Source organism: Solea senegalensis, linkage group LG2, assembly GCF_019176455.1.
Source record: "Solea senegalensis isolate Sse05_10M linkage group LG2, IFAPA_SoseM_1, whole genome shotgun sequence".
NCBI classification, from domain to species: domain Eukaryota; kingdom Metazoa; phylum Chordata; class Actinopteri; order Pleuronectiformes; family Soleidae; genus Solea; species Solea senegalensis.
The window spans coordinates 25,143,040-25,158,586 of record NC_058022.1 but is presented as its reverse complement, the minus strand read 5'-3'; the positions used below and the strand labels follow the sequence as shown (position 1 = coordinate 25,158,586).

The following is a 15,547-nucleotide window of genomic DNA, read 5'->3' as shown; positions in this document are numbered from 1 at the left end:
CACAACTTCACCGCACCGAGGCGAGGCGAGTAGAGCCGGTGGAAACAAGCCAATAGTAGTGGCAAATTAAATCGTTCGGTGCCAACTGTAAAGTGGAAAAGCGCCATAAGATTCTTGAATCAACGCTGCTTGTCAGTGGAGAATGTGAGATGATTCTATGTCTGTGAAAGAAAATTGGCCGTATAAAAACCTTCTGCGACATGCAGCTGCAGAATTACTGAGTGGGTGGTTGGGAATTGTCTGATCCAGCGCAAATAAACTGCCCTCCCAGTCCGAGCTGTAATATACCAGAAGCAGTGAGGCTTTTTTATTCTCCTGCTCCTCTTCTGCACAAGATTTATTCAATGACTAGGTGCTACACAGAGCACAAGGAGTCAATCATGGTTGTGAAAATGATGTAAGTCAGGGCTAGTCAATTAATAATAATATTAATTGATGATAATATTTCCTCATAACATCATAAAGTGTGTGTATTCAACTTTCTTTGTTTTTCCCTTGTTTTGACTAAAACCGGCTGTCTACATCTCTCTTCTCAGGCCCGACATGAAAAATGACTTTACAGTGATTATCAGGTCTATTTTCCCTCCCTCCTCATCTCTCCCTGGAGTGTCTTAAACGGTCTAAAAACAAATTTTAATTAAAAAAAAAATTTAATCACTCAACTTTGGTAAGGTGGTTATTAACATTTTCATGTGGAGTGATATTTTACTATACTTTACAGGGTCTTTAACCTTTCAGATATTTTGAAGCAGAAATACAACATACTATATCTGATCTACACGATCATTAATCTCTGACCATACCTCGTCCTCATGGGCTTCTTTCAGCGACTCGATTTCCTCTTCATGCTCGTCGTTCTTGGTGTTCAGAGCGTAAATTACCTAGAGACAGACAGCAGATTGGAAAACAGATGGAAGATTCAATAATCCTGCAATGAACAGTCAGTACAGCTCATGATTAAGGTGAATTGATTAAAGACAGTGTTATCCACAAACACAGATGTACCTTCCTGTCTGTCTCAACCAGAGACTGCAAAAAAAGGTGCAGTTCTTTGTGTATCCAACATGTCTTAAGTTCAAACGGATGATTAATATTTAGGTTTTTAAGATTCAGGAAGACGACATCACGGCAATTAGAGTTTCTCTATGGACGATGTCTTTATAAATTGCTGACAGCTGATATGTGGACGACGTTTAGGGCCCAAGCACCAAGCGATGCACATATCCATTGTACTCTTCTTATTGTTTTCCTTCACTTCATTTTGAGCACACAGCACATCAGGACCTGTGAATATTGCAATCTAACATTGGTCCTGGACCTCTGTCTAAAAAGATCACAACCTTGTGGTCAACAGTATGTTTCCAGGAACAGCATGCAGTAGGAGTAAGCTCAGTGTATGAAACTTGCTGGACAGGTGTATCATGCCAAACCACTGTTTTGTCCATATTTTTGCACTTTTCACACTGTTCAAGTTTCAACCAACTCCTCCTAAATATTTGGTGGGTTCGACTTCAAACTTGGTATACATGTCTTAATCCCTGCCCCATTTTCGACTATTAAAATTGTGAGGGTTAGTCAATGATCCAGGTGAGTAGGTGGCGTTGTAAATATGGACATGGTGAGTGATTCATTATAGCTCAAGCAACAGCAGCAGTCACTACAGCATTTTATTTGTGAGCAAGTCCATTACTTAAGGAACATACACAACAACCTGCTGTAGTAAATGGTTTGTATTTATATAGCACACCCAAAGCTGCTTTACACTACAGTTACACTACAACCCACAACCTTCAAGTTGAAAGACTCACTCTACCACTGAGGTACCGTCGCCTGTTGTAGTTTATTAATATTTGCTCCACAATTGGTGCAATATTTATTCTACTTGTCTACAGAGTGTTGAGAGGTAAATATCTGGGTCAGATGAAGAGTATGTACTGTAACCCCGTTACTGCTAGGGATGCATATCGAGAAGATTTTAACGACACTACTACTTTTTTCAATACTGCCTATTGATTTGGGGCTTTAACGGTACTCTTATTGGTTCTTTTTAGGAGAAATAAATGAAACAAAATAACAATGGACATTATTCTATTTATTAACATTTAGGAGAACTGAAACAGTTAATGATAATAAAATAAAACATGTGTTGACAGAACCTTTTAATACGCACAAACAACCATGTTTTGGACAACATACACTATCATCAGCTCAGGTGCTAGGATTGAACCAAAATGCAAATTTTAAAGTTGATAATATGTGAATGAATGTGTGTTCACAATCAAAAATTCTGTTTGGCCATTCATTTTACAGTTTTAATGTTGTTACCATTTCAGACAGTATTTAAAAATAGAGGGCTTTAAAAAGTGACTCATTGTGGGTTACACGTTTATATATATACATATAAATATATCTAATACATATAAACAGGGTATCAGGCACATAATGTGTGTATGTATTATATTATAATACCTACACATAATATAGACACTGGTATAAAAAGAAATTGATCCAAATTAATAAATAATAAAGATTTACAGTTACACTTTAGTGCAGTTTAGTGGCACATTATTGGGCCTCAACAGTACTTGCGTGGCAGTGACTGACCTGTCAGGAGAGAATACAAAACTGTGTGATTAGACATGTAGAGGAAAAAACAAAAATTGACTTCATGCCCCGGCTGACTTGCATCTTCAGGAGCTCTTGGGTGGATGGAGGTGACACATCACACAGCACTACGAGTCGAAGTCTGGTCTCTTTGCAGCTAGGAAGGGCAGCCCACGTCCTGAAGACACTCTTTTCTCTGCAGTAGCTGAGAAACAAGAAGATTTCCATTTTTGTTTGCATTTCATTACATTAATTAGTCATTTATATTGTTTTTTTTATCTTACTCTATGGATACATCAGACCGCCTCTTTGGTCATGTGTGGGCATGGTGGATGTAAAACTCAGCAGTGAAAAAAACAAGCATTTCATTACATTTTAACAATAATCCAGCAGTGTAATCTAGAGGTAGACGTATGCCGATACAAAATAAAAGTATAACTTTTATTTCATACTATCCCTGTCTGTGTAAGTGTGTGTAGTACATGTGGAAAGTCTGTCAGCTCTTAACTCAGGAACAACATCACAACATGACCCCTGCTGGCCTCAAACATCCCCAGCAGTGTGGAATACACAGCTCTCACTGTATTTTCTCTAGGGCCAGTGCCTCTTGTCTAGCATGTCTTTTCACACCTCAAACAACTTGCCTCCACTGCAGATCACCCACTATGCCCCACTTACCGGGGATCCAGCTACACATCTCTCTGTGGCCTTTAATAACTAAATAGTTGCCACAATGAGCCTATACTATCCCCAAAATCTCATCTATACTAGCCATGTTAAAGACTAACTGCCGGCACTATGCAAAATAAAGGATTTATAATTCAAATCTATATTCAAGCATCTTCAAAATTTATGTGTTAAAATTCCAACGGTATCTGAAGTGCAAGTACCTGAACAGAAAACAAAATAAATACTGATCTGCATCTTCTCTGCAGAAAACCAAAGCATGTAGATCAAACCACGACCACCTCAGAACACTAATGAGCATATATTTCAGGGAAATGAAGCAGGAAACACTGATCAGAGCATGACCACATATTTAATTGTGGTCATGAATTATAATGCAACCGTCATTGCCTTACCTATCGGACAGTGTCCCTCCAACAATATCGAGGAAGTGCTTTTCAGATGTTTCTTTGGCATAGATGTGGTGGCTAAAGAATCAGCCTCATATCTGCAAAAAAGTACAGTGCATATTTAGTAGGTCTGTTATGTAATTTGAAATGTATACATTTGAAGAGAGTTTGAGTGTAGAACATGCATTGAGTGAGCCAAGGTAAATATGAACTATGGAGCAGTGGACTAATATACATCAGTTAAAAGAAACCACTATTTAAAAATCTGTGGATATTAATCTTTGTTAACTAGATTGTAATTGCTATAATACATACATAGGTTATTATTAATGGCTGCAGTAAGCCTTACAGCCATTAATGCAACTTACAACAAAACATGTGCTGCAGTGTTTACATGTGCAACAGCAGTACAATAAATAGTAGTTTTAACAGTTTTAAGAAGGACCCTAAACACCATTATCCTTTGAGAGCATATGCAATCTAAATCATCACAACAAATAGTAGACAGACACCATTGTCTGGGAAGCTCAAACATTATATAATTACAATTATAAAATGATGTTACTTCAACGTCAATAACAAATAAGCACCAAGCTGCTAAACGGTAAACCACCACATCAAATATGTGGCTGAGATAAATATCAGGAGAAACACTAAACAGACAAAATAGCTTGGATATTTCACGACTTTATAACCAAATAACTGCTAACTAATGATGTTAGAATTATCATTTCTAATGAGCTAACAATAGCCCAAATCCTTCACCACAGCAGCACAACGTAAAAAAAGAAATAAAGATATACATAAAATAATGAGTATTTACCTGTTGAGTGGAAAAGTGGCTGCTGCGGCATCAAGTTTCCTTCCTTTCAGGTCTCGCAATTCTCTCCAGCTCTGGAAAGCTTCTCCAATGTTCACCCTCATTTAGTTGCATGTGCAATTTGATTCCTAGTTTTTTCCTTCTGAGTCCTTTTCTTTGTTCATGTTTTGTGGCCTCTTGGTTTTTCCAGCGAATGCTGTTGTTTTTGAAGGTGAAATATGCAGTTCCTGACAAAAGAGTCCATCACTGCCATCACATTTCCTTGAACTCGGTCAAGGCAGGGAAGCAACACGGTGTTGACATGAGGAGAAGCGCCAGAGAAGACATTTTATAACACAGACCTTATTAAGTACTTTGACTGTATAGTGTCAGTTTTGTTTTTAATGAAAGCCCCAACTGCTACTTTATTGTATGCATATGAACATGTAAGTAGTACAAAAATGACTTTGAATCAAAAATTAAATAAAGAGAACAAGAAAAAACCTTTGCATCAAAGAATACAATTTTGTCACTTAGCAGCATTTATCAATGTTCAGAGAACACGTGTCAACTTTATTTATACTTACGTATAAATAAAATAAACAATACTAACTACAGTACTGCTACAAACAGTTTTTTATTTTCATCTTAAGAAAATGTACATATATCAACTTTTCTTGAACACAGAAAATCGGTATATGTCACTCCGGCAGCTTGCCCCGCCCCCTCCTCTGCCGGCCTGCCGGCCTCATTACACACACCTGCAGACAATCAAGCCATGTGAACCTTAAAAACTCTCTGCTTCCTTGTTTCAGTGCCAGTGTGTCATCGCCAATGCCTGATCACCCGAGCTCCTCGTCACAGCCACAGAATTCTCAAGTTTCTGACCCTCTTTGTGAACGATTATTTGTAAGTTTTTCTTATCATAGCCTGATAGCTGACTCCTTAGTTCAGATTTATAGCCCTTTTATTTTTCCTCCTTGGGAGAGATTTTTTGTTGGTTAATTTTCACAGCCTCTTTAGGAATTCCAATCATTAGGATTGTGACTTACCTTTAACTATTTAGATCCAATGATTTAGATTGCGTTTTGATTTCATTCTTAGTTAGTTAAGGATCGCCAATCATTCGGATTGTGCTTAGAGATTGTTTTCTTTTGAAGTGCTTAGAGCCTTGTTTTTCCTCCGTTTGGAGAGTTTTCCGTTTAAGTTTTTTTTAGGATAACCATAGTCTAAGTTTGTTTCCTCTTCGGAGTGATTTTTTGTTCCACGTTCATAGTTCCGCAACGTCTCTCTTGTAGAGCGCTGCGCTCGCAAATTGCTATAGGTTTTCATAGCCACGCTGTTGTTTTTCCTCAGCAAAGAGGACCTGCCTTGAGAATTGATAAGAGTGTCAATAAAGACTATTAAAAGACCTCTGCGTCTGAGTCCTCGCTGTTCCGTCTTGTCAGTATATAAAAGAGCGTATTCGCTTTTTCGAGAAAATAATTAACAGATAAATACTACACTTACTGTACTACAGCATCACAAATATCAGCTGAACACAGCAAAAGTCAAATGGATCTGTTAAAGGTCAAAACACTGAAGAGTGTTCACTATAGAGCTCCAGTAGCTCACATCATACAATAGACTATATGGATTTTAATATAATAATGGACTCAGTCCTACGGCACAGCAGCATTAACACAGCAACTATTCTTTACACTGTCACTAATTCTAACGTTATGCTAACACAGCACTTACCCTTCCAGTGACAACAATGCTATTTTTAAACGCTGAACGTTTGTCACAAAGCCACATTGCATCCATTTGTTTCCCTCCAGGCTCTTGTAAACTTTCAGTGAATCTCTGGAGTAAGAAGAATGGAAGTTCAACAGGAAGTTGAAGATGTCAGTATACTGCAGGTCCTCTACTGCTGTTTGTAAAAAAAAAAGCATGCTCAGCCATTATAAGGATCAGAGCTCACAATGAAGTTGACCTTGATTCAAGAACCTAAAAATGATCAAGTCCCAAACAAGAAAGCATTCTGAAAGTAGTGATATTACTGGGGTTTTTTTCCGATCCGATACCAAGTAAAATTCAGGCTGGTATCAACGATATTGATACTGAGATGCTGAGAAAATATTCTATTTTGTACAAAAACTTAATGTGTTTGGAAAATCTAAATAAAAAGTAGTGTATTTATTTACTCATTCCCCATTACATTTTTTCATTCATTCACCGACAGCGGCACCATCACACACATCACAAACCATGCCATCACTGGAGCTGAAAAAGCTCCACTAATGACTGCTGTGAGAGAAAAGTCTAATCTTCTAATCTTCCAGGGGTTCCCTCATTGGTCCACTCATCTGATAATCCAAAATCTCCATGACAACTGCATTTGTGTTAAGCCATTGTTCAGTACAGTCATACTTCACATATGACTGCAACAGGTGGAAGAAGTAGTAGTTCCTACTACAACTAGATCCTGATAGTACAGTTACTGTCCATAGATGATAAACTACACATTTACCCCAAATGACTTGGATCGGCTGTATCGACATTTCAGTATCAATCCCTACAACAATATCTGAGAGCACACACCTAAAGCTGGCCGGGACAGAAATCACAGTGAGGTAGTGTGGATGTGAGTCTTTGATTCAGCCATGGAAATGTTCCTTCAATTATACATGATTATTGTAATGATGCTGCTATGCCTGCTGCTTTTCATCTCTCTCTGTCTCCTCACCCTTTTATCTTTTTCCTCTTTTTGTCCTTTCCTCCTCCCCCCTTCTCTTCCCCTTGGCTCTCCATCTCCCAGGAGTAATTGCATCGCTATTTATGTCTCCAGTCAAAAAAAGACTAAAGCTCGCTTTACATACATTACCCCACAATGCAACATTATTATTTAAGTTAATGTGTGTTACATGTAGGAGGGTTTATTGGCAGTTTTGTTTTTCCTGGCATCTGATTTTTGGGTGCACAAAACACCATGTAGAGTGTTTTTACTGACTGGTATTGCTAACAATAGCTAGCCCAAGATATGTTTGCATCTGTGTTTTTTTCCTAATTGAAATGCACTAAAGTCGGGGGTGATGTCACTCCCAGTTCCAACGTCCATGCCATGATGTAAATCAGGGGTGTAAAACTCATTTTTGTTCAGGGGCCACATACAGCACAATTTGATCTCAAGGGGGCCAGACCAGTAAAAATAGCAAAATAATAGAATAATAACCTATGAACAACAAGAACTCCTTTGTTTTTTCTCTTTTGTTTTACATTTAATGAAGGATAATTTTACAAAACATGACATTTCTTGAGAAATATAAGTGCAATTTCAACAATATCTTTCCTAAATGTACTGTTTACACAGCACACTGGATCTATAAAGGCACAAACATTTAGTCACGGGTATCTGGAGCATTTGACATTACGTTTAGATTAGTGTGAAATTTTAACAAATTAATCCTGTGGGCCGGATTGGACCCTCTGGCGGGCCGTATGTTTGACACCCCTGATGTAAATGGAATGCAGCATTAAAATAATACAATAATTTAGTATGTATTGTAGGCAAGGGTCTTGTTTAACAGAGGCCGCCATCTTGTGTGGCCATGTTTCTACAAAAAGCCAACACACAAACTTGTGCATTTTGTGCTTTGAAACAGAAGCTTACTAATAAGAACGTTATCCTTTCTGGTATGTTAAGGCCACCATACGTTTCTCAATTAACTGTATATATCATTTATAAAACAAACATTTTTGCATAATTACATTCAAACCTTCCCACACATTGTTTCAGTTATTTTCCTATAGAGCTCCAGACATCACATGACTGACAGAACGCTGCTCATCCCATAGACTTATACAGTAGGCAGCACATAAATCAGGCAATATCTCAGAAAACTCGTCTCTTAGTCGGCTGTTTTCATCACGAAGATTGAAGATAGCTATTGTGCCCCAAGACAGGCTAACAGGATAATGGGAGAACATTTGACCATTTTACAGAGGTGAATCACTGCTATCAAATGTGCTCCCAGCGAGCCACAGACGCAGCAATAGTAAAGACGGCTTCACATAAAGACAAGTCTATAAAAATAAGTTTTAAGAAGCCAAGGCGCTCTGACAGAGTAGATAGGGTCACCATGTCTGTGACATATTCAGGGGCTAGACCTTGACGAGCCTTAAAAGGGATCAGTAAAATCTTAAAATCAATTCTAAAACATACAGGGAGCCAGTGGAGAAATGTGATGTCATCTGTTAAACCCGGTGAAAAGCCTGGCTGCTGAGTTCTGAACCAGCTGGAGGCGGGAGAGGGATTTGTGATTGATGCCGGTTAGAAGGCAGTTGCAGTAATCTAAACGGGAGAATATGAGGGCGCGGACTACTTTTTCTAGGTCAGGCTGTGATAGAATATTTTAGATTTTTGAGATGGTTCTGATGTGGACTAAACAACTTTGTTGATGTGAGGGGTGAAGGTGAAGTCTGAGTCAAAGATGATACCTAGGTTTCTGGCAGTGGGCTTAATGTTACTGGATAACAGACCAAGGCTGATGGGACTAGAGATGGTGTTAAACAGTATTATTTCCAATTTGGAGTTGTTTAATTGGGCGGTTCACATCTTTTAGACAGTCTAAAACAGCAACCAGGCTTCTCGGATCGTTGGGTCTCAGCGTGAGGTATATCTGTGTGTCGTCAGCATAGCAATGGAAAGAGACATTAAGTCGCTGGATAATTTGGTAAGTGGTAAGCAATGGGATTAAACACCAAGCATTGGATTTCATGGTTAAATCTCAATAAATAATGGACTCAGTCTCAGACTCAGATGTTAGCATCTTCAGATGTGGCAAAAATGCCTGCTACACTTTAGATCCAGGGATATCAACCAATATATCACAAAACAAATTTACAAAATTAACAAATTTATTTATTTATTTTTTTTATTTATTTTACTTTAAATATCTTTTACTTTTTTCCAGACTGATGAAATTGTCATTCCGTTAAAGTACATCCCCAAAGTTGGAGATAGAGTCTCCACTGTGGCTTTCTGTAAATAGGTTATTGACAAAGTCTGTCTGGCGCTTTCAAAAAAGAGATCATCTAAGTGGACAGGGCACAAACAAATGCCAAATGGAAAGCAAGACAAATTGAGGTTGGCTGGATGGATTTTGATGAGGAAGAGGAAAGGTACAAACAGGTGAAGTCTGTGAGGAGGAACGAGGCATATTTCTATTGACAAAGACAAAACAGTGGCACATATCAAAGCTATGGATGAAGATCTTTTTTCCCCAAAGACTGTAAAAAAATAAATAAATAAACGCCTTTCACAATATTCAACTCATATTGAGAGCTGTGTCCAATACAGTAGAAGAGTTATATAACCAAAGCAAGGTAAAAAGTCTGAGACTTTAGCTGTGCACCAAAAAGAAAACAGGTCAGCAGTCCTCAGTAGGAGTGGAGGATGATCACACCATAAGCCAGTCCTCAGAGGTAGATCTCACTGACAATGAACATAATCAGGCTGTTAAGGATCTGTTGGTGGAAAACAGAAATTCATAATCACCGAACCACCATGGAATTATGCACACGAATGCAAGCCAGTCCCTGCGAGGACACACTGCTCCCTGTTTGGGCACAGATAAGACACATAGTGATCATTCAGGCCCCAATGTATGTCATGAAGTGCTGGCAGGTTCTGTAGCTAGTTCACTTCCACCAGGACTGCATCATTTCATTGCACAAAATAAACAACTGTAAAAAAGGTGAAGGAGCTCCTAAAATTGGCATGACAACAGTCCAAGGTACATAGGGCAATTTGATTGCAACAATCTTCAGCTTTTCCTGCTGTTCTGTACAGGATCAGATCTCTTTAATAAAGCCATACTCATCGAGTTCACAGAAACCACAGGTTTCCTCTGCAGACCACAGTCCCACACATGTGGATGTGTGCTAAAGTTGCTCATTGGTAACCACAGCTATCCAGATTGTTGCAGTGAATTTAACAATATTCTCGCAAGCTCTGTGTGGGTAATGGATGTGTTGTAGTTAATAACAAAAAATAACACGAAAGATGTGACGCTTTCTTGCTAGACTGGATGGTTTTGTTATTTGAACTATGTTTTTTATGTGGGTCATTTTATGTCATCTGCGTTTACAGTGCATGATTGCTGTGTTATTTCACAATGAAATGGCAAGCTTAAAGAGACAGTTGTTTGTTTGTTTTTGGAGTGGGTTGTACTGTATGTGGTAACTTTCATTAGTGTCGTACCTGCAGAGCAGAGGGTAGTGCTGGGACACAATGGCACTTCTTTTAGTCACATAAAAGAAGTGCCATAAACCAGTTTACCAGTGCACTATATATGGAGTGTTGTCAGTGCTTCACCTGATTAGAGTCATTTCTCTTGGCATTAACCACAGAACTTTAGTATTCCTAGGCTAAACTGTATCTGTGTCCGCTGCACACTGCGCCACTCCGGTTTGTGTCGAAAGAAATGACTTACTTTAAGAGCAGGTGAAGACCTGAAAATGAGAATATTCCAAATATAGCATACAGTTACAGTTCTACAAACTGGAAGGGTCCTGAGTGCTGTCTACGACAAGTACACTCTGACTAGCCGCACCTCAATAAAGTCAAACTATCTCTCCAATGGCTATTTTAATACCAAAAGCCAATTGATTAAGCATGTTTTATATTATTGTTACAGTTGTTTTCAATGTGTTTAAAATGAGTTGTTTACACAACCTGTTTACACTTTAACGAAGTTACTGTCCAGGATGCTATTGTCCTTCATTAAACAGAAAAATGTTTTAAAAACACTTACTGAAGTACCAAAATGTACAACAGGAATCTGCCAGAATGCTTTTGTCCACTTAAAATGCCTCAAAACTGGGGACAAACCACATCCCTCAGATGAGAACATAAATCAAGTGACTGACACCAGTACAAGGAAAAACCAGAGTGCAAAATCTGTGCAAATGCAGATAAACCTGATATTTAAGCAGTCTTTATTAAGGCTTCCCTTTCACATTTAACAAAGAAAGATATGTACTTTGAAAACAGAACAAGCTGGGAAATGTTTTGTCTCGTAAAAAACAATTTCATGTATTCACAATTCTTTCTGTACCAAAAATGTACCAAACCGTGACGTTAAAACCGAGATACATACCAAACACTGACTTGTAATGTTACAAGAAACACACTTTCAACTAAACTTTCAACTTCACAACTGTTGGATGAAAACAAACTGCAGTGCAAATGCGAAGTAATGTTACAAAGTGCTCATGTGCTCAATAAATACAATTTGACTTGACTAACAAAAATAGCAGGCTTTGTTGAATTCTGTAAAGTAAATTTGCTTGTGACTTATAAAATCTGCAAGATAAAACTAACATATGTGTAAGATTAAGTGTTTTAGGGGAAAAATAGTGGCCACTAATTATTTTTCTCCCATGTCATGTCTGGGGCTCCGTACAGAACGTAGAACGTCTCCAGACAGATTCATATAACTCTAGGTCATTGAAAATTAATTTAAGGAGATTCTGTGAGACCAGCTCATTAAGTTTAAGAGCTCCTTTTGTAAAGTTGTTCCAGGGTGATGGAGCAGCAAAGTTTTTTCCCAGTTCAGTGCAGAAAATTCTAATAAAAATAATAAAAAAGTCCTGAGAGTATGGGTGCCATAACTTGGAAATTATCTTGGACCCTATAGGTATGGATGTACTGTATCAAGCCAGGGATTGTTTTATAGATGTAAACAAATATACCAGTGATATGATCTACTAACAGAAAAGGGTGGCCATTCACCTCTAGAATACAAAAGGCAGTGTAGTCAAGGGTTTAAAGGTTTTGTGATGAATGTCAATGCTCCATAATAGTGTGCAGTTGATAGGCAATGTAATGATACTTGCATATTCTACACCATAATCAAGCAGTGACAGAAAAACGTCACCTTTTGCCTTCAAAAAAAGGCCTTAAAAAGTTGCTACTACATGTGATATGACAGATATCTGACATATCACAGTATGGGATTTGATTATTTCATAATTTTCTAAAGCTTCTACAGTAGTGTTTCCAAAAACTTTCTGTATGGGGACCGTCATAGACCAAAACAATAAAAAATGTGTCAGGAGCAATTTATTTTTATGTTTTTTATACTTTACTGCAAAGATAAACATTTCACACTTTTGTTCCTTTTAAATACATATAAAAAAAATACAAATAATATTCACAAGTACATGTATGAAACTCATAAGAAAACTAAGAGAGGGGAGACAATATATACTTCTATTAGGGTGCCTCACGTACGGTGGCTGACATGGGCAAACTCACTGCAACGTGTCAGCATGCAAACTAGACGAGCTGGGAATCAAACCAACAACCTTCCAGTTAAAATGATCTGCTCTACCCATGAATTATTGGTATTACTTTTTAATTTAAATAAATTAAATAAATGAAATTAAATGTGTCATTCATTCATTAAACACATTTAATTAATGTGAGGTATGCGTGTGCCGGCGATCACATTTCATGCAGAATCACATTTCACAAACGCAATGTTCAGTATTTACAAATGCACATCTATATTTGTAAAAATCAATATACAAGTTACAAATGGGATTTTTTTATTTGTGGATATCAAAACACGCATGCAAATCAAGAAATACTTGGATCACCCTCTGCACATATACAAATATTATTGGAACAAATTTAACCCCGTACATGTCACGATATAGATTAAATATCAATAAATTGCTCAGCCCGGTTTATGATTGATATTGATATTGATATGGTTCAGTAATTACAGTATGAAAATGTTTAGAGTTATCTTCCTATTGTTATCAACCAACTAAGCCCATCCACTGCAAACACACACAGAAATGAAAATGTTCTTCCCTTGATGTGACAAGTCTCACAATGGAGGAAAACAGGGAGAGTGACAGCAAATATCCCCTCCCTCTCCTCTACACCAGAGTGTTTGAGTCGAATGTTTTCAGGCCTGAAGGCAACACATCAGTTTGGAGACCCACGGTTACACTCACGTATCCTGAACGGCCATTTTGTGCCACAATCCTAATTGCCAGTGACATTTTTCAATTTGTTTCCGGAGAGGGGAAATTGATCCTCCCAGTTTTGGCACAATGTTTCTTTACACCTGAGTCCAGGAGAGTACACGCACGGGAATGACCTCTGCTTAAAGCAGGAAAGGGAACTTGGCTTGTAACTGGAAGGTTGCTAGTTCAAATACGGACAGGTCAAAGGGCTGAGGTAGGAGCAAGGGCGGTCTCATGAAGTCTTGGTAGAAACATGTATTGTTTTACGGGCCTTACACACACACACTAGCCAAGCTCAAGGTAATAGCGTTATTTCAGATGTTTATCATGGCAGAGCCGGCAGAAAATAAGCAGAAAACCATTGTTAGAGGAAACAAGGAAGAGGAAATAACTGTCTGACCAAGGGAGGGCCACACATGAGCAAACCTTGGACAGGGCTTTTTTTTACAGACGGTGAAAATTAAAAACACAGAAGCATACAAAACGGATGCCAGCACGGTCATGGCTCCACAGCTTGTATTTGCGGGTTCTGTTGAAAACAAATGCACATGGCCAGGAGAGGGAAGTGAGGGGGAGCATCGACAGTGAGGATAAGGCAGTAGACAATGGATGGATGGGTGGATGCTTACAGTGATGTCGAAAAAAATATGTACTCCTCAGAGAAAGAGGCAAAAAAATATACACTTCAAGTAGTATGTCTTCTTACATAAGCAGGGCAATAACATCACTTATTAATTGATTACGAAATTAAGCAAGCTCTGTGTTTTTTTATTTGTATGCTATATTTGCTCATATTACCAAGAAATAATTAATCTTGAATATGTTTGGGTTTGTCAAAAAATATGACAAAATCTTAATTTTGAAGTTTAGGAACACCCATCAACATTTTTCCACATTTTCTGACGTTTTATGGACCAATAAACTTACTGATTATAACCGAAAATAATCAATAGATAAACTTATTATGAAAATAATCCTCAATCGCAGCCTTACTATGCTGTGTCCTTCATCCAAGCTTTAGTTTAAATCCTCCGACTGACAATGACAACATTCTTTCGAGGAAAAGTAAGGGCTCTTAGGTGTCACTAATTCTTACACACTGGACCTTTAAATTAATTTTAAGAGGGCAAAAGAGGGTTGTTTGTGAGACCGCCATGACCTTTAGCCACCCAAATACAAGTAAACACAACAACTGAGTCTTGAGCTTGATGCAGTGTCTATGCACGAGACAAGGTGTCTAGTTGATGTGCATGACTCAAACGCTGGCAGGTATATTGATCATGAAATCAGAATTTTCTTGTGTTGAATTATTAATTCATTCATTCATTCAATCATGTCACTTGTTTAAGGTATATGTTAACATATATATAAAAAAGTCGCTTTTTCTCTATGGAGTGGGCGATATGGCAAAAAAAAACGATCACGATTTTATCATGATTTATTTACACTGGTTTTTAATCATTTATGTTTAGTTCTTTTTCAAGTTTACTAAACAGTGCAACTCATGTTGTTATGTTAAAACATAGCCCTAAAAGAAAAAATATAAGCCTGTGTCTATACTTCCGGTCCATTTTGCTCAAAACCAGAGTAGCCAATCAGCAAGCAGATTCCTTAGGCCCGCCCACAGTCCGAGCCAGCGAAATTCCAATCATTGCAAAACAAAAACTGTATTTTCAAACAAATAAAATACAATGAGTGAGTGCGGCAAAGAAAATAGAAGAAATACATACATGATGAAAACCCATGCTCAGCGCAGAACAGATGAGGAAAGATGGTAAAACTGACAACAGGACACCCAAGTAAAATGTTACTCAGGCTAAAGGGCGATCACTATTGACAGAACGACAGATTGGAGAAGACCGCTGCAGCATTTTCCTCTAGCATCATCTTCTCTGATTAAATGATTCAATTAAACCTAACTCTCAGACCAGCAGCCAGTGTCAGGAAGTGGGAAAACACTCTTTGCAAACAAGAGGCACACAGTGAGTATGTGCTTTCCTTGTCCTACCTGTCATGCTGTACAATTTTTTTTGTATTTGTTTCT

At 38.0% G+C, this 15,547-nt stretch overlaps 1 protein-coding gene across 3 annotated transcripts in view; it reads right to left on the bottom strand.

Moving 5' to 3' along the window:
* The window catches only part of fam184aa (family with sequence similarity 184 member Aa), a 58,411-nt gene that overhangs the window by 37,388 nt on the left and 5,476 nt on the right, over window positions 1–15,547 (bottom strand). For all 3 annotated transcript variants that reach the window (XM_044018091.1, XM_044018101.1, XM_044018109.1), the window contains exon 2: window positions 804–881. In XM_044018091.1, the coding sequence (XP_043874026.1) occupies window positions 804–881 (78 nt within the window). The remainder of the gene's footprint in view (window positions 1–803; window positions 882–15,547) is intronic.